The 23,934-nt window shown below is 36.9% G+C and overlaps 1 protein-coding gene across 4 annotated transcripts in view; it reads left to right on the top strand.

Annotated features, from left to right (window-relative positions):
• Positions 1–23,934, top strand: part of CTNNA2 (catenin alpha 2) — a 342,296-nt gene that overhangs the window by 234,918 nt on the left and 83,444 nt on the right. For all 4 annotated transcript variants that reach the window (XM_017833919.1, XM_017833922.1, XM_017833921.1 and 1 more), the window contains exon 3: positions 7,264–7,416. In XM_017833919.1, coding sequence (XP_017689408.1) covers positions 7,264–7,416 — 153 coding nt within the window. The remainder of the gene's footprint in view (positions 1–7,263; positions 7,417–23,934) is intronic.

The raw sequence follows: 23,934 nt of genomic DNA, 5'->3' as shown, positions 1-23,934 counted from the left end.
AAGCTCTGTACTCACAGCAGAGAAACAAGTATGGAGCTTTTAGAACTCTTTTTAATAAAAGACACTGTAAATGTGGGAAATTTTGAACAGAAAACTATAATGTTGCTACATCAAAAAAAAAAAAAAGGCAAAAATCCCGAACCAAACCAACCCACAAACCAGAGAGGAAAAAAATTATGTGACAATTTTACATAAAGAAGCTTACATTGTTCTATATTGTCAGCTAGAGACTGACCTGTAGCCACATCAGCTAAAGAAACTTGCAGAAGCTTGGATACATAAAGAATCAGATTTTAGATTCATAAAGAATCAAAATTAGCTTCAAATTTTGATGCTCATTATCAATAATGCAGTAGCATGAGGTAGAGAGCACAGTAAATGTGGAGGGAAGCACAGTCCTTTGAAAAGACTTCTATAAAGTTGTCTTCCTAATGGGTTTATGAGCAGTGGCAAAGTACATAGAATTTAATTTCCAAATGGGATTTCAACACTGCATTTGTGTCTTAATTGACATTAATTTTGTAATTTTGTTCAGTAGCGCTATTTCTAAGTGTTGTGAAATGTCTTTAATGTTGCTTTCTACAAGTATAAAGCAACCAGAGATACAAAAAGTTTTGTTTTCGATTTTTACTTTGTAGAAATTGCTGCAAAAGAGAAGAAAAAAAACAAAATAAAGCAAAAACAAAACTAGAAACACCCACCCCACAAAAAAAAAAACAAACCACAAACAAACAAACAAAAACCCCCAAAACACCAAAAGAAAACAAAAAAATAGCCAATCAAAAAACAAGCAAACAAACAAAAACCAAAAAACCCAACAGGCAAACCAAAAAAAACAACAAAAACCACACCCAACTCTATAAGCCAGGCTGTGATCTTGCTGCAGTCAGGGCTTTCTTGAAAGGCATGGATGATAACTGATAGCATCAGATATCAATCATCTCTGTCCATGGGGCAGGATCCATTTGTGACTTCGAGTGGCTCTTGGAAAGGATGATGAGAAATCCATTTTTGCAGAACACGATCAATTTTTAATCTTGTTTCAGCCATTGTCTGGCACTCCGACAGACAGCTCTACCCAAGGGCTGTCATCAGCTTTCACTGGGCTAAATCTCTAGGCCTTAGAGAAGCTGATGATAATATTTAGTGTGCCAGCCTGCTCTTGAAGCTGGGGTAGGTGAGAATGCAAGAGTGACACGTGTAGCATTTACTCTATTAAACCTTTAAAGCTTATTGCACCTGACTGCCTTTAAGTGAAGTTGTTACACAGTTTTATTATACTGAGGATAACTTCATTAAGGGCTTTCATAGGCAATTAATTTCCCATTTTGACCAAACATTTAACCTCCCCAAAACAGGTTTTTCCTCAATTATTTTTTTTATTTACTGTATTTATAAAAAATACATATATAAAGAACCCATAAAGCTCCAAAGCCACTCTACTTGATTTAAATATTTCAGCAAACCCTGAGACACCACATGAAGCTACACAATGTGTTGTAGTTCCTGATTTAACCTGTGGATGTTTAGTTCATTATTTTTATCTTTGCTCATTACCCTCTCCTTTTTCACACCCCTTTTCCATCAGACCCTCTAGATGTGCAGTCTTGTGACATTTTGCACACTTTACAATCCTCTTCAGTTTTCACAGCGTTGTTTTTCAAAGTCCTAACCCTCTTTTTCTCTACTGGGGTAATCTCCTATAGTCTTTCCCTTCTTTGTTCCTACATGTGATTTCCTGTTCTGCAATTTCATCCTTCCACATTCACCTTATCACAACTCTACCTTGCCAGGTCATACAAAATGCAAAATTTAATCTCTGTCTTTCACTTCTGGGTTCTTGGACTTCACTAAAACTCTTCAATGTCTGTTGAGTCCCTACCTGTATTTCTGTTTTTCCAACATTTTTGATGGGAATCTCTGTACTCTTCACTACCTGTTAGTGCCCTGTGTAAATCTTTATTGCTAGAAACAACAAATATTTAGCATTATCCCAGAACTGCAGTCAGAGTTTGGTTTTCATTCTATCCAGACATAAAAGACAGAATTCATGTCCTGATAACAGTTGTGTTTGAGGGGTATGTGGATGTCTTTCCCCCAAACATATAATTTTTTTCTCTTCTTTTATGTAACTGCAGTCATATTATTAGCAAGCCTGAGGCTTGCCCTTGATGAAAAATTTTTTTTTGAAAATGTGGTTTAAAATTTTATGTCATAAAAATTGATAAACCATCCATCCCACCCCCTCAAAAACAAACAAACTTAAACCTAAGTGCTTGGTAACTGGCTCCTTCTGTGCTTCATGTCATCTGCCATTTTGAGGAAGCCTTTGCGGTGGCCTGTGACTAGATAGAATGTTTTTCTGTGTGTGTGTCTTATGCTGTCTTAAAGTTCTGGTCAAAAGTTGTCATTTCAATTGTTTTCTATCAGTAAATTCACCCCCTTTTTTTTCCTGATTAGGGAAGTTTCTCTTTAGAGAGAAGAAACCTCACACACGTAAAAACATATTAAGTATTTCAAACCAAAAGAGAGAAAGTTTAGAGTAGATGTAAGGAAGAAATTCTTGCCTGTGAGGATGGGGAGGCCCTGGCACAGGTTGCCCAGAGAAGCTGTGGCTGCCCCTGGATCCCTGGAAGTGTCCAGGGCCAGGTTGGACAGGGCTTGGAGCAACCTGAGCTAGTGGAAGGTGGCCCTGCCCATGGCAAGGTGTGGAACTAAATGATCTTTAAGGTCCCTTCCAGCCCCAGCTACTTCATGACTCTCTGAAGTATTACCCGAGTTTTTATCTTAGGCTCAAATCTTAAATATTTTTATTCAATGTATTCCAGTAATCTGTAGTTTGAGTGTCCAAGTGCTACATGCTTTAAATGTTAATCTTTTTTGCTCTTTAATCCATCAAGACATAACTGATGGCATTACTGTCCACATCCCCAAAGTTACCATTTTTTTATCACCTTTTCATATGACGTACTTTGCAGAATTGACTGGGACTTTCTCTTTAGCACTACACTGCAGAAGCTTCTAATGGTCACTGCCCTATTCTCCAGAACTCAATTTCACAGCACATTGGAGGTGACACACTTTAACTACAGTGGAGAAAACTTTATTTTCATCCCTTTCAATTAAATTAATACCTGTTTGGGAGTGCTCTGCAGGTGCAAACTGGAGTTGAGTTGCAGTGCACTTTAAATGGAAAATGGTGAATAAGGTGCTCCTTGGTAAACTTTTGTTACAGATACTGCCAGGCTTTATAAAGTTTAACAACCTGTTAGAGTCATTAATCTCCTGCTGTGACTTTACCTTCCAGTGTAAGGATTAGACATTTAATTCTTTACTAGACTGTAAGTAGCACTGAGACATTTTGGTCCTAAAATTGTTATATAGCCATGGAAAACATCATTTTGGTGGGCATTTAACCTCTTTGAGCTCAATTATAGCTGTGAACCAACAATGATAAAACAGCCCTAAACAGTGCTTAGAACAGTACAACATGATGCTATCAAAAACAGCAACTTGACTGTGCACCATAAACTGGCTGAATTGACTGAACTGGAAAGACATAAAATCTGCCTTGTGCTACACCATTCATTGCTTTTAAAAATATTTGCAGGTTTTGATGTTTTCATTCTATGGGGTTTTTTTGTTGGCCACCCTGGCAAATTTATTATTCTTTTAGTTTTATGTTGATTAATAAAGTTTTCTACTGTGACAAAATGAATTAAGCAAGACCTTAATTTAATGTGCTTCCCCCTCTAACAAATGAAGTTTCATGTAGTGGAAACTACCCACGCTTTGAATTCACCTCTAGCTTAAAAATTCAGTGTGGGGAGGGGAAAAACCTAAAGCATTGTCTTATGAGTAATAGTTTTTGTCATAATATTTACATCAGAATGCAGCATAAATTAAGGCATTGCAGAGACATTTGCTAATGTAGGTACGTGCAGGAGCTCTCGTGCTGGTTTGAGAATAAAAACACGATGTGCTTTTGCTGCTTGTTTTATGAGCATTTAAATTCAAGCCACAAGACTTCTCCCGTTCCCTTCTAAGCTGATGTTACTTGTATGAAACAGTGAAATCCCTGGATGCAAAGCCATCACTTTGGCTGGACTTTGTTGCACTCTGCAGGGGAACATACAAGATTAGTTTTCCACTAGTTATTTGCCTTGATGAATAGCCCTAATTGGATCAAATAGACTGGTAATGGGGAGCCAATACTTTCAAATGTCTCGTCTTGTGCCATTAATATTACCTTGTCATGTATCCATTTGAGCTGTTGGATGAATGTCTAGCCTTCACACTCCTGTCACATTTAACAAATGATTTTGTCAAGTCATTCTTTATAGCTTGTGGTGAAGGATGGCAAAATTTGTGGTCTCCTGCGTACATAAAACCCGTTAACTACACCTTTCAGCTTCAATGCAAGGGCATCCTAAAACTCAGATAACAAATTTCTAAAGAAATTATAATTCCTGTTTACAGGAGGGGGCAGAAATATGCTGCTGATATCTATGATTAACACAGCAGAGGGAAATAGAATTCATTAATTTTGTATTTATCAAAACTGTGGCAGTCAGAATTCAGATTTATTTTTTTTCAACTGCTGCAATTATGAACCTCATAAGGCAACACACAGTTGCCATTAGAAATGAGATATCCATTTAATTCATTAATTTTGATTCAGATAGAACTCTACTGTATATTTGCTATGTGAAATCCTAAATTGCTGGTTAGCTGATGCTCTTGCTGTCCTTTTTATTGATTTCTGGTATGTGGTTGTAGATTGAAGATATTTAACACTGATGAAAATAAGCTGCTTCCTTGAACATCCTGAGATTTTCTTAGAATTCCATGGGGCATATTGTTATAGCCAGATCTATAACACCACATTAACTTTGATCAAAAGTTGAATTGAATAAAAACCCTTTGGAACTGATACGTCCTTATGGAACAATGCAAACAGAAAAGTGTCAGTGTTCATTTAGCATTTAAAGTAAGTTTTTTCTCAGTGCAGTGGACAGCAGGTTTTACTGACATATTGAACTCGAGCAAGTGGATTTTCTTAAGGATTTTTCGCTGAGTAGGAGATGGAAATCACATGGGATTTTCAAAATCTTTGTGTGTTCCTTTGGAAATGCCACCATTTGGCCTGTTTCAGTACAATGGGCATCAAAGTCTAGCTACAGGTACACAAGTGAGGCATCTGACCCCAGAGCAGATTTTCCCAGCAAGCACTGGTAGATGGACATCTGCAAAAGGTGATTTAGCAAGTTTATGATGCACCTTCTCTGGCAGTGTGTCTCCATTAATGCTGGCTACAGGTGAAACCCTTCATTTAATGGGGAATCACAGAATATCCTGAGTTGGAAGGGACCTACAAGGATCATTGAGTCCAGCTCTTGGTTGTCCTGCACAGGACAACCCCAAGAATCTCACCACGTGTCTCAATTTTCAAGTTAGGGGATTGATGTACATAGTGATTGGAAATCTATCAGCCACAGAATGCAGGGTGCTGTGCTGGCGCACTATTTTCTGACTCTTGTCATCTTAGAATATGAGGGGTTTTTGCAATGCTTTGATGTATTTGAAGCGATATTAGTGTTTATTATGAGAAAACTATTCAAGTTAGAGGATCTCACTGTGTGAGATGCTGTGCAAACAGACCCAAAGGATGGTCCAAAAGAGCTTTTAATGCAAGAATAAAATAAGAGTCAGCAAGTGGATAGCAGCAGATTGAGGAGAGGAAAAAAAGAAAGAGTACAAGATGTAAATGTAATAGGTGGTGGCAAACACACACCAGCTTCCTAACTCTTGGCAGGTCTCTGATAGATTCTTCTTCTTTTCTTTTTGTCTTTTCCCTCTGCCTGTTTGCATGTGTTACTGACTTAGCTATTCTGAGCCCCTTTAATCATTTTGGAAGTGGAGAAAAACGTTCCAGGTGGAATCTGAGTAGAATTAATTTTTCAGGGGAGTTGAGAACTGCTGGGTTTAATACACTGACTGCTGTAGTTGTGATGGAAATAAAAGGAACACCTCACACAAACACAAACACATATATGGTATTTTGCTTTGCTTGTTTTTACTGCACCACTCAGGGATTGAATGAAAATATTCAAAGTTAGCTTTGCCCTTATTCAAATAGAGCTGAGAATTGCTGCCATCAAGCAGCAAATGCATCTTGGTGTATTTACAGTGCCTAACAATATACCAGTTTTCAGTATGATTGGGTGTTTTGATGACACCTTGTCTAGCTAAAGCTTTCTTATCTGGACTGCAAAACAGAGAAAATTACCTTTCTGGATGTTTCATCCAACTAAAAATGTATGATTTAAGGAGACTAATGGCTACCCAGGCCTCCAGGCTGAATAGCTCCCAGCTTGTGTTCCAGTCCACAGTTTTTCATTCTTAACAACCAAAAAGCTGGGGAAGGCATACTCAAAATGTTTCTGATCCACAATCCTACAGAGCAGTTATGCTTCCAGGAAGAATTATTTAAGATTTCAGTCATCTTTCTGGCTGTCTTTCAAATTTTAGTGAAGTTTGACACTAATTAGTGGTTATCAATAAAGTAGAGAAGAAGTTAGTGGCATCATTCTTACAGTAATATTGTTTCAAACAGATGTTTTTATGAAGTAACAGGTGTTAAATCTTCAGTAACTTATAGGATGTGGGTTTTTTTTCCTTTGTAATAAACTACGGTGTGTTTTCTAATCCGCCTGGAAAATGCTTAAATGGGTTTTCTGTTTATACCTGCTGAAAGTATTTGAAAAAGAATATGAAGCACAAGGCATCTGCTACATGAGATATTAATTATTGCACAGAATACTATTCAGTGCAGGAATTAAAGAAGGCTTAGAAATATTCAAGCTAATATTTTTAATGGTTGCTTGAAGTTAAGCTCCTTAATCCATATTTGGCTTTTAAGTGAGCCGAACTGTTTTTTTCAGGTAGTGGGGAGCTTTCAGTTCTCATCAATTTGCAATGTCTTAGGCAGGTAATCACCATCATCCTGTATAGATCCATTCAGTCCAGTAGGATTAGGTGTATGCCAGCATGAATCCCACGAGGGTTTGGCAGAGCCTGGGCCTTTAGGTGTTTCATTTTGTGTGCTTGTTGGAAATATTTAACTTGGAGAAAAGAAGGAAAAAAAGTTGCAAACTTCCATGAGATGTGAGACATCAACGCTTAAATAGGAATAGCCAAGAATAGTGGGAATGGATATGGATAACTCTCCTTTATTTACTGGTCTGCTTTCTTTTGTCACAGCTACGGAAGGCAGTGATGGATCATATATCAGATTCATTCCTGGAGACCAATGTCCCGTTACTGGTTCTCATTGAGGCTGCAAAAAGTGGGAATGAGAAGGAAGTGAAGGAATACGCTCAGGTCTTCCGTGAACACGCCAACAAGTTAGTTGAGGTAAGTGACCTTATTGACTCAGCCAGGTTTCCATCTTCCATCTCTAGGAGAAGCAAAAAAAAATGGATGAAATGTTGCAATTATAGTTTCAAGAGTTTTGGCCAGCTTTATCCCAGTGATTGCACAGGAAATGCCTGGATGACTGGCAGAGGAAAGCACGTGCTGTTTTAGCAGCTCATTAAAGCAGTTGAGCACCATAAAAGTGGTATTTCCAGTATTTTTCCAAAAAGCACGAGCGACAAGAAGTAAATTTCAGTTCAGGTTTACTAACTATACATTTGATCTTAATCTCTATGAAGTAAAAAGCCAAATAGGGGCTTCACAGTGCTGTATCTGGTGGCCAAAGGCTGCTCTAGACTTGTCAGTCTGAACTAAAACAGGGAAAATCACATCTAGAGAAGTCATAGACTTAAGAACACATAAAGTCTCGAAAGGTCTGTATATCATATAAAAATATATATATTTATAGTATCTTCTCTTTCTGAAGAGACATACTGTGCAAAGTCAACCAATGGTAATTTCAAGTCTTCAGGGATGATATAGAAGTAGCTTTATTTATTTATAAATAAATTTAAATATAATATATTTATTTATTTATTTGTTTATTAGTTTGTTTATTACCATGAGGAGTATAAAATATAGTGATTGAAACCTTGGATCCACATTGAATGGACTTTTATTAAAATGCTAATGTCCATCTCAGTTTGTCCTTTAACTGATCAAGAACTATGAAAAAATACTTCTGTTTCTTTAAGACAAATATAACTCAGTGATTTGCTTGATAATATTGTGTGGCATTATTGACTTTTCTGCACCAGCATTATTTTGAAGATTGTGCAACACACTTGCTAAGTTCTTTGGCAAAGGAAAATGCTGTTGGGGAACTACTGATTTAACGAGTATTGAACTATACCTTTGAATGTCTTCTGTTCTTAAAACAGGCCTCATCCTAATTCTGTAGTGCCTGAGCTGAAGGAAGGAGTAAGGGTTTCTTGGTTACTATTGACTAAAGCTTTGTTACTGTCTCCTTGTAACTGGAGCTGTGGCAATGAAAAAGGAAATAGGGAAAAAAAAAACCAAATAAACTGAAAACCCCTCCACAGTATTCAGTTATTTTATAGTGTCAGTCAGAGTTCTAGTCTTATATTCAATGAACATATGGGGTTAGTATTGTAGCAGTCACTTCCTCCACCGATTTGGAACAAAGTTTTGTGATGACAGCATTATTAAAAAGTTAAAAATTACTAAGTAGGTGTATTAAAATTATCATAGGAGGTATTGACATGAAAGGAGGACAAATACCTTTTAGATGTGTTGTTAAAAAAAACCACAAAACAACCAAAAATAACCCAAAAAATACTCACAAGGAAAACCCACACTACCTTTTACCTGGAAGAAGAAAGAACCACGATGGTGTTAAACTGACAGAGGGCAGGTTTAGGTGAGATCTTAGGAGAAAATCCTTCCCTGTGAGGGTGGTGAGGCCCTGGCACAGGTTGCCCAGAGAAGCTGTGGCTGCCCCTGGATCCCTGGAAGTGTCCAAGGCGAAGTTGGACAGGGCTTGGAGCAACCTGGGCTAGTGGAAGGTGTCTCTGCTCATGGCAGGGGTTGGAATGAGATGGGCTTTAAGGTTCCTTCCAATCCAAACTGTTTCATGGTTCTGTGATTCTATGAAACCCAACCAAAGAGTAGTTACAGTTTTCTAACTCCGGTTTTACGAGCCTGACATTACATTAGACTCATATTTTAGACCAAACTGGAGTTTGGTTAATGATTTTTAACATTATGTGGCCATCTTTAGGTACCCTGCCAACAAAGCAGTGCTGATAGTAACAATAGATGTCTTGGGCTTAATACTTGATTTTTTTTTTTCCATTTAGGTTATTCCAGAGTATTAGGAGCATATTCCTAATTGATTCTTGTATGTTTGGGACAGCTGGTACTAGTTTCTGGGTTCATCCATATTCTTTTCCAAGGATGGGTTCTTTTAGGTGAATCTTGCCCTTTTAGTTGTAAGGACTATCTCTGGTTCAGGTGAAAAGTGTCTTGAAGAAATTAATTTCTAGAGCAAGTGAAATTTTGAAACTCAGATTTCAAATTCCTCAGGCTGCACAAGGAAATAAGTATTTGGAAAAGATTTATGTCCCTTCTCCACTAGATTTTACACTTAAAATAGTTTTCTCATTTTTTACTTATTGATGCACAATGGAATCTCAGCAGATGGGCTTCTGTGGCTTTGTGGGTCAAGTATTTTGCAAATAGTAAAATGTGGTTTAAAGATGAGACATAATCAAGTGACTATGAAATGTAAGATCCTTTCCCAGGCACGGGGCCAGAATTCCTTGCAAATATATGCAAACACAGCTCCACTGAAGTATGTGGAGTTGCACTTATTCATGTCAGAGGAATTTGGCACTGCAAGTTCAATACTGTGAAAACTCAGTAGTATTAATCAATTTTAAAATCAGAATCTGAATTTCTTGGATGTCTTACCAAGCTCAATAGAAAGCCTATCAAAAGGTCGGGAAAAAAATAATCCATATTTTAATACTTCTTTACACAAAACCTACATTTTAACATCCTGAGGAAAAAAAAAATGCAGTTCTTGATATTTGATGAATACAAATGGCAAAATTTTCTTTTCATGGCCAATGCATTTTAAAAAATACCTGCTGTAAGCATGAGGCTCATGGAGGTTAACTTCCTTTTATAGTCCATATTGCAGAATACTCAAATCTTCTCTCAAAAGCTGTTTTCATTATATATATATATGTTTTCCCTTCCCCATTATCTTAACATTAATAACCACAAAGATGAATTGTCATTTCTCTGGGCATTCACTGACAACCAGGTTTATCTATGGGTTTTGTTGAAAACGCAGAGCAAGGTGGTACCTTACTATGATGTAAATCATCCAAAACAAATCAAATTTATTTTATCTGTCATACAGACTCTGGAGATTAAAAATAATAATATAATAAAACAGAATTCAGATGGTACCACTCCAGGCTTGGAGGGCTGACTATTTTCCTTCCAATCATTTCTCAGCAGTCACCTCTCAGTTTTTTTCTGCCTTCTGAAACTGAGGTTAGAGAAGTGATGGTGCCTTTCCAGGTCATGATCTTTACCTCATGAATCCCTTCAATGTTTTTTTTAAAAAAATATCTCTTAATGATTGAAAGTCAGTAAACGCCTGAGTTGTAATGCCAGCTTTAGATATGACCTTGGGAAGTCATTTAACTTCTCTATCCAGGCACCTTCATTTGTAGCATAAGGTTAATGAAAGATAATTCACATACCTGCCACACAAAGGCACTTGACTGATAAATCAGCTCAGATTTATTCAGTGCATCTATCGAAGCACTATATGGCAGCTAATTAATTAATTTTCATTATTTTGTTTAGTAAAGCTTCCTTGGTTTAACTGTTAGTCCTCTGGAGTGTTTCTTGCAAAATTAAATTAATAAATCCAACAAGTTTTCCTGGTAGATGAAATTCAGCATCCAGTAAACTCTCAAGGGCCACAATAACAGGCTGTTCAGTTGAAATTCAGATTATAGGCCCTTGGTGGATTGGGTCAGACTTTCCATCCTCACGAGAATGGACATGAGTCCAAGGGAGTTCTACTTGTTATTTCAGTTTGAGGGAGTTTTAATATTTTTATTGAAGGATTTCACCATTTGGTGGTCAGTGAACATTTGCAAGAGTTAAATCCAGTCACATTATTTTTTCTTGAAAATTATTCCCAACAAAATTGGAATGAAGGGGTTTTTTGTTCTTCAACATGAACTGATGCAGCACAAAATTTAAAACATCTAAAAATTAACTTTTGAAAAGATAATACTTTGCAAATTTTGCATGAATTGATTTTTAGGGAGACTTTTGTGGAGCCTTGCATGAATCTATCAGTCTTATCTCATACAAACTTAATAGATTTCTGAGACACACCAAATAATCAAAGTTGTCTTCTAAGAACACTTGGCCAGTGAAAGAACTGTGTTAGGCAGTGGTTTATGGTGATTTAAAGTTGATATAGTGCAAGCAAATCAATAATATGATAAGATTGGATAGCAATTTGTAGGAGATGAAATCCAACAGCTCCTTTCTTTCTGTTTTATAGTCTGTTTTGTCCATTAAGGTTGCAGGAACCCTTATTAATGTTCTCCACTTTGAAGAGGATAATGGGGTTACTTTGGGATTTTAGGGGTTTGGGATGTTTTTCTTTTACATTCTCAAGTGGAAGAAGAAAAGTGTTTGAACTCCCTTGTGAGACACGATGCAGGCTACCCTTCATTTTCCAAGAACTGTATTATTCAGAGCTCTCCAATTCAGACTGATTGTGTGCTTTCCCATCATAAATGTAGAAGCAGGGTTGCATACTGAAGACAGGAGGGAAAAACCCACTGTCAGTATGCACGGCACACAAAACAATCAACTGGACTTGCTCAGTGACCCCTGATTACTTGATTTAGCAATGAGAGGAGAGGGGAGAAAGTGTGAAGGAAAACTTTACTCTGGTGGTTGCTAATGAATTTAATCTGGATTTCCATCAGCATTATCAGAACAAATATCCAGCCTAGTATTTTTTTTTCTTTCCAGAAATATCTCTCAGAAAAGCACACAGAGCATTTGGTTCATAAGAAATGCAAAACTAGACTTTCTCTTAGGGACTGAAAATCATCTGTGTAATCCTGCAGCGCACTCGAGGTCGATGGAGTGCTGAGAGTTCACAGTGTGGCACTCAAGCTCACTTCCAGGAGGTAGTAGTGGTCTTCATAAGGAGTAGATGATAGTGTTTTATTTGTGCTTTTGTAAATATTTTCTAAATTTGTGAACTGACAGATTTTAANAGACACAGACAAAACCTGGAGGAAGAAGCCTAAGAAAAAAAAATTTGGCTCATTTATTTCTGCAACTTTAGTTCAAGGACCAAAGTGTGTTCCTGTTGATGTATTTCTCAGATACTTGTTTTATCAGAATATACAACTAGCTTTTTGTTTCTGATAATGCAGAAAAAATGTCAATATTCTTTCATAGCTTCTATATCCAACTGCCCAAAAATGTATAAATTCCTGGGTTTCCTCTGATCAGCTTTTATTCTCATGTTTTTCTTTTAGCTGACATTAAGCTAGATAAGAAATACTATTTAGAAGGTAGTAATCTGTGGTTCTAATCAAGGAATGTTAGGAAGGTCATAGATTAGTTTAATTCAAGCTCTTCAAATTGAGAGATTTTATTTCAAATTAAAGCTGTGGGCTGCCTTTGTGTCCTAGTGTTTCATCTGCTCAGTTTAGTTTTAATTTCCATCCCAGGCCTTTCTTCCCTGTGTGGGCAACAGATGTTCTCAATTCCTAGTAAACATTATTAGTATATTGACATAGCTAAAGCCACAAGTCCAATTATTTGCAACGAGACAATGAAAAGCTTGAACTCTTTGCATTTATTTCTTCTGAGTCCCTGCTGCTGCCAGTCCTAGTGTCCATCTCTCCACCTTGGAGGGGGAGAGAGGGGAGTTTTTGAGCCGAAATGAACTCAAATTCTTTCAGGAAAAAACTTTCTGATAATGCAATGTCATGGGTGAACTCTTTATGCTGCCTTTTTCCCTTACTTTAACCACTGGATATTGATAGTCCACTGGGATCTGTGCCAGTTTCACCTTCCAGCTTCTAGATTAACACTGAAGTGAAATCAAATTGCTTTAGAGAAAAGGTGAGACACAGAAATAACTGATGCTCTGTGAGGTTTTGAGCCTCTTGACTATCTGTCCCTGAAGAAGGTAGGTAATTAGAGGAGTTAAAATACTCAGTGTCTTAGTTTTCAAGACTGCTTTTGTCCAAAAGCCACCTCTGCCTTCAGGCAAAACTGGTCCATCTCTGAGGGTTACAAAGTCTGCTGGGGGAGGAGGCAGTGGCAGAACCTGTCTGTGATTTTCAGGCATCATCAACACAGAAATATGGGGGAGATCAAACAATTTGGCAATGGAGAACTTGGCTACAGCACGTGCTGATCCCTCAACATCTGCCCTTAGCAGGTTTCTGGTGAAACCCAGGAATCCAGGATGGCTGAAAGGGGAGGAGCTTCCCTATCTCATGGCTGTTTTGGCATTACAGCTTTGTTTCCAAAATTTCTTCACAGTATTACACACCAGAGTCTGTGGGACTGTTAACATATCTTGTGTAATCACTTTTTATTCATTTGCCCCTTTCCTTTTTTCTTAGATTGCAACATTTCTCTGTTTTGTTGCAACACCAAAAGGGTTGAAGGATAATTTATTTTTTCACACATATTTCTTTAATGTAAATAATAAGCAAATACTACATGAAGTTAGCAACCTGTGAGAAATGATGATATTTTTCTTCCTTCCCAGGAAAGTACAAGATTAAAAAATAAATTAAAGAAAACCCTAGGTGGTCAATTGCTGCAGAATCCCCCTTGTCAACTTGAAAGCTTCTCTAGCTTTGGGACTGTAAACATAAAGCCAGTGCTGTGCTGGTTCTGTTGTCTGATTTCCTATAAGTCATCTTTCATTAGCAAATGATTGTATCATGTGCTTTTACACATTGGAAAAGAAGTGGAGGAGGGTTTTTTATAAATTAAAGTAATTTTACCACTTATTCACATTTTTTATGTGTACTCTATTAATTATTTTCATGAGAAATACCTGCTTTTCTCCTTGCAGAAAAACTTATTTGTAAGTAATTTCACAACATTTTCCAGTTATCTGATTATTTTTTTAAAGATAATTAACTTTTAACCATGCTTATTTAAGGCCTCTGTAGAAGAGATTAAATCCAATTACTCCCTTTTTAATCAGTGAGTAATTTTTTTAAAAATATTTTTCTAGTGAATAACACCCTCTGAGCTGGGGACTCGTTTCTCCTCTCTGATCACGCTACTGTGCTGTGTGATTCATATTTTCCCAAAATAACCTGACTCCTACACACTCTAGTATCCATTTATACCTACTATCCCATACAATCCGATCACACAGCAGTCTGTGTGACTTATAACTTGTTAATAATACAGTCAAGAGCTCTTGGTACTATTTTAATTGATTGATTGCATAAATTAATGGTTTAGCTCCCCTGAACCAGTTGTTTTTGAAACCTTAGCATGCTAAGATGCAATACAACATTCAGCATGTTGGTTGTTCAAAGGTGATATTTTCTAGACAGTCCCACCTTGTTATGCTCATTCTTTATTTTTTTAATCTCCTGTCCTATTCAATAAAGTGTTTTATTTGTGCATCTGGTAACAAGCCCTAACCAGAACTGGTGCTTTTACCTGTGCTTCTTTAAAACAGGTACCTCAACCTATACTCTAGAAGTTGTGTGTTTGGATTAATTTTTGCTGCTCAAGAAAGGTTAACACTTTACTACTCTGTAAAATGTTTAGCATCTTGGCCTTTGTTCTGTGGTGTATTAGCAGGGTTATATTTCAATCAGTGCTTTTCCATGTGCATCTTAGGCTTCACTGTAAGAAAGAAGAGTTAAAACAAATAACCTGTTTTAGAGCATGAAATGTAAGAGAAAAAAGGGTAATGGTGGGGAATAAAAGAAAATGTGAAATACAAGAATCTCTACTGGTATTCCAAACTCACAACAAAGTAAGAAATAAAATAAACAGCAGATATTACTATAGAGAAAGGGAATTTGTCATCCACGACTGAACCTTTCAGGACAGAGATGGAGGGATTAGAACTATTTAAGAAGCCAAAAAGTTCAGTTAAAGCAGTAAGTACTTCTGAGGAAACTGAAAAAAAGCATTTACAGGGAAATAGTGAGTCAGAAATAATGGAGAGCATTCAGACATACTCAGAAAATGAGCAGGAGATGTCCAAGGAAAAGTCATGTCAGACACTTGTGGGCAGAATGGCATCTTTAATTATGGAGTTTTGAACTGATGTAGAGGAAAAAATTGTAATCTAGAAATCTCATGATCTTGAACGAAAGCTGTAGCAGCTTCGATTTTAAAAACTTTAACAAGTTATATGTGACAAATTTTCCAATACAGTCCATTGAGAAATAAATTTTACTGATCCAGAGAAAAGTATGCAAATGCAAAAAGCATCATCTCCAAATACCAATATCACAAGTACACTAGAGTTGCACTGGAGTGTCTCTGTTGCTTCAACTTATGCAATGTGTGGGTCATAGTGGAACTTATCCTGATTTTTTTCCCCTGCATCCCATTGTCTAGACTCTAACAAAGTTGCTATGATAAACCCATCATAAGTATATTATACTGCTTCTACTACAATGTTATGATAGCACTTGAATGCTAAAATAATCCTTATTACTTAAATGTTCCTGGTAGGGGTGATGTTTTTGTTGGTTTTTCAGAGTTCCTGTGGCAGAGGAAATCTTTGGAACCTTCACAACAAACTGTGTTTAGTGGCACCAACAACCATTCTCTTGGTATATTTACAGTCCTCTGGTGTATTTATAGTTTAGGAAGACCAAAACTCCTCCACCTTAAGTTTTGATTAGAAACATTTAACTGATACCAAATCCATAATAAATTATGCCAAGTAATTCAACACTGAATTCCCTTCAGTACTAAGATTTATCACTATATCTGTAATCTAAAGAGGGGTATTTTATATTTTTTGAGACCTTACGGTTTATTTCACGTCTTATCTGCACCCTTGTTACGAAGGACCTTTCTTATAATAAACCTGTTCTCTATGTAGATACTTGCAAATTTTGATCCAACAACTCCCAAACTTAAGGCTGTTAAATGAGGTCCTTTAGGAAAAAAAGTCTTGGCTGGGAAGGTGCTGAGGCCCTGGCACAGGTTGCCCAGAGAAGCTGTGGCTGCTCCATCCCTGGAAGTGTCCAAGGCCAGGTTGGATGGGGCTTGGAGCAACCTGGGATAGTGGAAGGTGTCCCTGCCCACGGCAGGGGGGTGGAATGGGATGATCCTTAAGGTCCCTTCCAGCCTAAACAATTCTATGATTCTAAGCCCTTTTTTTTCTCCCAAGTTTAGTTATTTGTGTGACTTATCTCTATTCCACCTGTTTTTCCAGCTATTTCTCTTGTATGTTTGTGCACAAACATACAATGTCCCACTTTTTCTTAGCATTTATCAGGTGGAAGTAATACCTGTAGACTGAGTGTTTTGTGCTTTACTTAAATGAAAAAATCTGTCACATAAATACTTTTTTGTATGCTTTCCTAGAATTCCAGATGTTTTCAGTAACAAAATACACCTTTTGCCATTTTGGATTAGTTCAATAGCTGTTGTTATTGTGTTTTGACACCTATAGTCTTAGCCTGGAATGGCCTGTGCAACTTTAAAATATTTTCCTGTCAAAATAGATCTTCAAGAAAACCAGTAGAGTCAGATAATACATGTCTTTGTTTCCCTCAGGATAGCTGTTATTTGGAAAAAATATACACCTCTTGCTGGAAGCTTTTGCTTCAGAATTGCATGAGGGAAATGGTGAGAGAAATCAGGATGATAATATGAATGGACACAGAGCAGGCTGTGAGAAATGAGAATTTGGGAGAGCTACTGGGGAAAGCGAAGGTTTTAGGGTGAATTTTCAGTGAATTTATTTATATGTGCTTGTAATGCTGCTGTGGAATGCCAAGTACATATGGGAGCAGATTTCTTCAGTTTACTCATGGATTTAAGAAGAAAGTTCACCATTTCATGTGGATATGGATTTGAAAGTAAATATTCTTAGTCATAAGTATCCTAAGTAAAAACTTAAATACAGTTATGAAGGAGAAGACACATTGGAAAGCCTGTAGTGCTGCAACCTTGTGAGATAAAACAGTAGCAAGCTCATTCAGAAAATATCTAGATATTACTGAGTAAAATACTGTAAGGCTAATAACAAGTTTCCTTAGAGTTTGAAAATTTATTTTATACCGTAATTAAATTTCCAAAGATAAAACCAACCACTATTCCTTTAGAATGACATTGTAACAAATGTGTGGATCACGCTTCACTAGAAAATCTTTGATGAAATATTGATGATAATAAAGGAAGACCAACTCCATGGCTTAGCATGAAAAAGCATTGGTTTCACTGCTTTATTTTCCAGCTTGGGTTTCTGAAAATCAAATAAAACAATTAAGTGGATTTTCTTCAAAGTTCCAGCAAGTTTTTTCCTATGGCCTCAGAGCAAGCAGGAGGAACTTCAGCCTGAGGACAACTTCTTAAGAAACTTATAAGTAGCTGAGAAAAGGATTTTAACATGAAAGTGTAATCTCAACAGTAAGTTTAGTTTCACAGTACACAGGTTATAAAACTCGTGTTTTGATGATCCTGAAGTACTTCCAAGACTTCAAGAGTTGAGGAAAAGTGGTTCTCTGAGCCTTAATCTCTTCACAATATGTTATGCTTAAAAAGCACAAGGTAGAGAAGGGAGGAAAAGTCAAGATTTTATCAACGCCTGTACTTCTTGCAGTCAAAAGGTTTGTAAGATAGAGGTCTTGCTTCTAAAAGGTGAGTGACTTAGAGGCTGGTGATACGACCCTAATGTCTGGGTCATTATGTCTGGGTGAGAAAGTCAAGCCACTGCTTTACAATGAGAGCCTTTTATCATGGAGCCAAAAATGCTGGTGTTACGTGTCTCCTTGTACTCTGTAATTTCATAGTCGTACCTTTTGAGGCACCAATTAAATGGCTCAAGTTTTTCTTTGACTTGTAAAGAAAATAAGTTCAAATCTCACCCGTAGCTCTGCAGAGCATGTAGCAGATCAGCTGTCACCTTTCCAAGACACAGTTTGTACTGTTCCATAGCTTAAAGGTGATTTGTAAATATTACCATGCCCAAGGAAACAGTTAAGGGCAGCCATAAGATCTCAAACCGCTGTTTGTGACATGACTGAAAAGTCCCCTGGATACGTTTTTGTTACAAAAAATTGTAATTGCCATAACATCAGGAGGAAGATGAAGGCACTCAGTGATGTATATTAACAATAGAGCAAGGACATTTTTAGGTAGAAGAGGGGGAAATGAGAAAGAAGCAATAATGATACCTTATTTGACTCAGTGCAACTTCCTCGCTGGGATAATTATTCTTGCTGGGATGCCAATATAAATAGAGAGTTTATGTAGGAGAGGGAAATCAGGCTTTGTGTTATCCCTCTCAGATAATAACAGTGTCAAAGGACATGCCTTTTAAGAAAAGAATGTTTGGTGATTTTGTTGATTTAAGTTATAAAAATTGAAGTAGGTAGGACCAAGCTGCTACTTACCACAGTTCTTCCAATATTGTATGATATTAAACCTCTCATATGCAACTAATCACTGAGTTACCTTGACACCCACGAGTCTAAAGGAAGTCAAACACTTAAATAACATAAACCAGAAGCTGTAGCGTTTCACATTCCCAGCCTGTGTAAGAGAAAGCACGAGGAGATGAAATTTTGCGCCTTGGATTGCAAACAAATATCTCAGTATTACTGTAGTATTTGCCCCTTTCATTGAACAGTGGTAAATAAGTAGAATGAACAGATCACTGGCCACCTTATAGAAAAGGTTCTACATCAGTGTAAGTATTAATTACACTAATTTGTGACACATGATTTTCAAAAGCCTAGTAGATAAAAGCATTAGGATCATAAATCATTAATTTAATCTGATTATTTCCAGTCAGTCGTTTATTTACTGTCCGCTCAATTAAAAATTGAGGTTAATGAATCTTTCAAAGGTGCTATAATATTTAGTGTTCATTATTTTTCTCTTCCACCTCAGATGAAAATCTATGTCTTTTTTCTCATCTCCATCCCTTTTTGCATTAGAGAGGAACTTCTGAGTCACACCATATATTTTCATTTCTGAAAGTCGCTGATAGCAGTTTTCCCATCTGAAATGATGTTCAGAGAATGAGATGGCAAAAAGCCAGACAGCAGCAGGAGCTCTGGAGAGCAAATGTGCAAGTACAGCTACACCTTAAGTCTTACCTTACATCTTTCTGTCTTTGCCATTTGCTGCAGAAGTTACCTTCTTTCTCGTCCACAGCGCAGCCATAAATCATCTTTTACTTTAGTTTTATTTCTAATAAAACTCAGACTTCTGCTGAGAAACTTGTATTTCTTCCCCCATTTTTGAATTTGCTGATTTGCTAACTAATGAGGTGTTATCTAAATATACCCAAAATTGGTAGCAACCATTAAAATGATTTGTCATTTTTTCTTTAATTGGAATTGCAAATGCAAAAAATTCTTCCCCAATTTTTTTTTGGTTGAATATTATCCCATTCCTTGTTGTTACCTGCCTTCAGAAAGATTTTTCTCTTTTAGAGAAAAATTATTTCCCACATATTCAAAGCAAGAAAGTAGCAGTTTTTATACCTTCTCATTTTGTTAGGTTTGACACAAAAGTATTTGGCATTTTGCAAGCAATAAGTGAATGTGTTAGCCTTCTAAGTTTACTGAATTTATAATTACAACATCTCAGGTTCTCTTAGGATTTATGTGATGCTTCTTGCCTCAAACACCTTTTAGTGCTCAAAAGCAGCAAAGTATGCCTTCCATCAGATTTTTTGTTGTTGTGGAACTCAAAATGCTTTTTAAATTTAATCATTATTATGACCTCCACTTTGTTGGTGACATCCTAGGAGGTGAAATGATTTGCCCAGAGTATTAGTGAACCTGTGGCAGATGGAGAAAAAGGATCTGATTGCTGTGATTTCTATCAGTGGTTTATCAGTGAGGCTCTCACAATCCTTGTTCCAGTCTATAGATTTTAGCTATACCATCTTTTGACTTTTAGTTGACTTGTTATTTGCATATCACTTAAAATAGTAAACTAGATACAAGTGATCAAAAAACTTTGAGCATTTAGAAATCATTAGATACAGCCTACTCTTTACTATATATAAGCCAGTAAAAGTAAACATAGTATACATCCAGGATTAGTTTTAAATAACTAGAACCTTGCTAACATACAAAATAAAATTAATTCTGCCCATTTTTTGCCTTTGACTAATCTTTTAACCTTTTGGATGGCTGTTGTCTACACCCTCTGGGACATCACTATAGGGACATGTAGGGAGAAAGCCATTAGAAAGCATTCAAAGGAGAGCTGTAAAGATGGAGAAGAGTCTAGAAGGGAAGACATATGAGGATTGGCTGAGGTCATGTGGTTTGTTCAGCTGGAGAAGAGGAGGCTGAGGTCAGACCTCACTGTGGTCTGCAGCTTCCTCATGAGGGGCAGTGCAGGGGCAGCTCCAATCTCTGCTCTCTGTGATCAGTGACAGGACCCAAGGGAACAGCTGGAGCTGTGTCAGGGCAGCTTTAGGTCAGATATTAAGAAAATGTTCTTCCTCCAGAGGGTGGTTGGGCACAGAACAGGCTCCCCAGGGCAGTGGTCACAGCACCAAGGCTGCCAAAGCTCAAGGAGGGTTTGGATGATGCTCTCAGGGACATGGTGGGATTGTTGGAGTGCCTGTGCAGGGCCAGGAGTTGGACTGGATGATTCTAGTGGGTCATTTCCAACTGAGGATATTCTATGATTCCATGATTCTGTGGATCTTAGACAGCTAGGTGGCAATAAATGCCATTTTGATGGTCATGTTGAGTTGCTTATGCACTGTATTAAATGCCTACTGTAGTAAATTACCTGGGCAATTTCTAGAGACTGATGTATTTCTAGAGTCTGAAATATCTCCACACATAGAAGAAGCAGTTTTTATCTCTATATATTTACAGCATTACCTCTGTCTGTAATGACAAAAGTCCTGTCTGTGGTAAAAGGCTTTTCCCACAGTAGACACTGCTACTGCCTGTGGTGTGCTTCTAGTTCTGCCCTCAAGTTTCTTGCAGTGAGGTTAATATATTCTCGTAATTACCTTCTGGTGAAAGCTTGAAATGCTTCATTTACATCAAATTCCTCCCTTGTAATAACACTATAACATCAAGTCTCTTTGAAAGTGAGACAACCAGTGGGACATGTGTCTTAGGGGAGCATCAGCATTTCCCACCTCATGCAGGCTGAAGATATGTTTCCCTAATATTTTCTTTTAAGCTGCAGCAAAAGAGTAATATCCTGCAGCCACTGCCTGTGGTTGGTTGGATCTTAACCTGTTTGAGCTCTCCAAGCTTATTTTAGTCTGCAGTGTCTGTCAAAGATGCTCCTGTTTCCATCCTATGTGCATGGAAAGCTTTCTTGGCATGTAACTGTAACACAACAGATGGCACACGGTGCATCTTGGCTGACCTCTACTTGCACAATTTAAATAGCTAAACTGATTTTATTACCACAAAATAAACTTCCAAGAACTTCTTACGCTGTAGACCAAGCTAACAAGTGCCAGCTGCAATCCCGTAATTCCAGTAGCTGGAGAGCTCAGTTTTCATAACGGTTTCATGGGATTGAAAGATATTTCCATGGGTTTTAATGAGAAACACAGGGGTGGAATGCCTAGAAAATTTTACATCTTCCTCCAACTAAGGCAAGGAAGTGAAAATAACATTGGTAGCAGCACACACAGATTTCATTAGGGTTTCTGAAGTCTTATTCGTGCTTTTTCACTTTTTCATTGAAAAGATATGGGAGACAAACAGGGCTTAGAATATTGGGAACGGAAAAATTTTGCTTAAAAATGGTCAACACACTTCATCTCAAGGCTGCCACTTTATTGAGAAGGTTTTCTTTATGGTATCATTGTTCTGTTGTTTTCAGTTCCTGATGCCCCCATTCCTTTGTTATTTACCCTCCTTTTAGACTGATTGTAACACCATTAGCTACCAGCTCTAAATCTTTAGCAGGGCAGGTTTTATTTCCTACCAGAGACTTCCTGGAAGAATTCAAGTATACCATTGCAAAACTCGAGAATACAATTCCCTTAAGAAAAATAAACACTAGAAGTTTATATATCTATTACAATGTAAAAATCAGAAGACAAGAGTTACTAAAAAGGAGGTAAAAAGGAAACTTGCCTGTACACCTTGTCTTCTGATGGAGGGATAAATGTCTCATTAGCATTTTTTTACCCTCTTTCAATATTTTTTTCTCTTTAAAGCTGATTATTGTTACACCTCCTCATGTCCTAGATCGTTTTTTTCATAGATGAATTTAGGCTCCCTCCTTCCAACTCCTAATCCCATTTGTCGGGCTGCAGTGTGGATGCCTTTGAACCAACTCACAAATATTAAAAAATACATGCACAACCAAATCATAGAATTATATATTACAGAATGTTTGACACATTCTTTAAAAAATACGCAAAATTTATGGACTGCTTGTATTTAAAAAAAAAATCTGACTGAGACCACACAGCCATACATTTGAACACTTGCTTCCTTCGGGCTGCTGTGAATGAATCATGTGTTTGTAGAAGGGCCTTTGTGTCTGGTTTTTACACTTATACCAACAACAAATGTTATGCACTTGGTTACAAATATAACCACAACTGTGCTATGATCTAATGACACAGACACTGGAAATCTGATTTTCCTTTACCAAAGGTGAGCGTGCTTGTTAAGTCTAGTTCTAGGTGGCCTCACTTTTTATTCCAGTGTTTTGAAAAAACAAAACAAAAAAAAACAAAGCAAATTTTATGCAACTAAATAATAAAGATGATTTCAATAGCAGTTATTATAGTAGGGAGGCAGAAATCTATTTCTTTTATTCACTGGCACAGGTTTTTGTACTTGTTTTCATTCTTCCTGTGTGATTTTGTCTCCAGTAACATAACAAATGAAACAAACTCTTGTGTGTTCTACTTCATATCTTATTCTGTAATTATGGCATTTTTGTTGTAATACAGATTTGAAAGTAAAAAGGCCCATCTGTATTTCTGTGCATAAAGAAATGAAAACCTGAATCTTACAAGAGAGACTTATTTAACATTTATTGAGATGATTTGTGGCAGGCTTGCAGAAGAGAGAAATAAAGAAAGAATATTGTGACTTGAAACTCTACTTTCTTTTTATGAGAAAGTTTATTACAAAGTTAAGAATATATATTTATATTATATAAATAATCATCTTCAGGAACATCTTTTGATCAAATTAAATGTCATGTTTGTACCTCATTCTGCAACTCTGTCACGCTTACGTGATAATTACAATTATTATTTTTTCATTTTGATGTCTAAGAGAGCCTTTCATTGTGTCAGAAGACATTTATGGCAGAATTAAATTTTTAAATTAATTAAATTCTTCTCGTAGGACGTATGAGATCCTGCACTTACCAAGAGAGCAGAATACCTGCTATGAAAGTGAAGGAGGCTACCTGTAAAGTCAAACAAGACTAAACCAGCACAATAAACCAAAAGCCTTAATAGGTAGCAATGAAAATCCTTCTTAGAGACTGAATGTTATGGAAATCAAGTGTGAGAAAGACCATCAAGAATAGTAAATAATAATCCAAATTCTCTAATTATTCAACAATCTCATTCCAGTCCAATTTCTAATCTGTAAATTCCAGAAACTCTCAAGCTCTGTGTCAAAGAGCTCATTGGTAAGTGATTCCAGAATTTTATTCTCGTAATGATCACAAATCTTCTAAAATTGGTTTTGAAAATCCTACCAGAATGTGACACTGTAGTTATTT

Source organism: Lepidothrix coronata, unplaced genomic scaffold (assembly GCF_001604755.1).
Source record: "Lepidothrix coronata isolate B3197 unplaced genomic scaffold, Lepidothrix_coronata-1.0 Scaffold224, whole genome shotgun sequence".
Lineage (NCBI taxonomy): Eukaryota > Metazoa > Chordata > Aves > Passeriformes > Pipridae > Lepidothrix > Lepidothrix coronata.
Note: the sequence above shows the minus strand (reverse complement) of the source record. Positions and strands in the feature narration are given on the sequence as shown.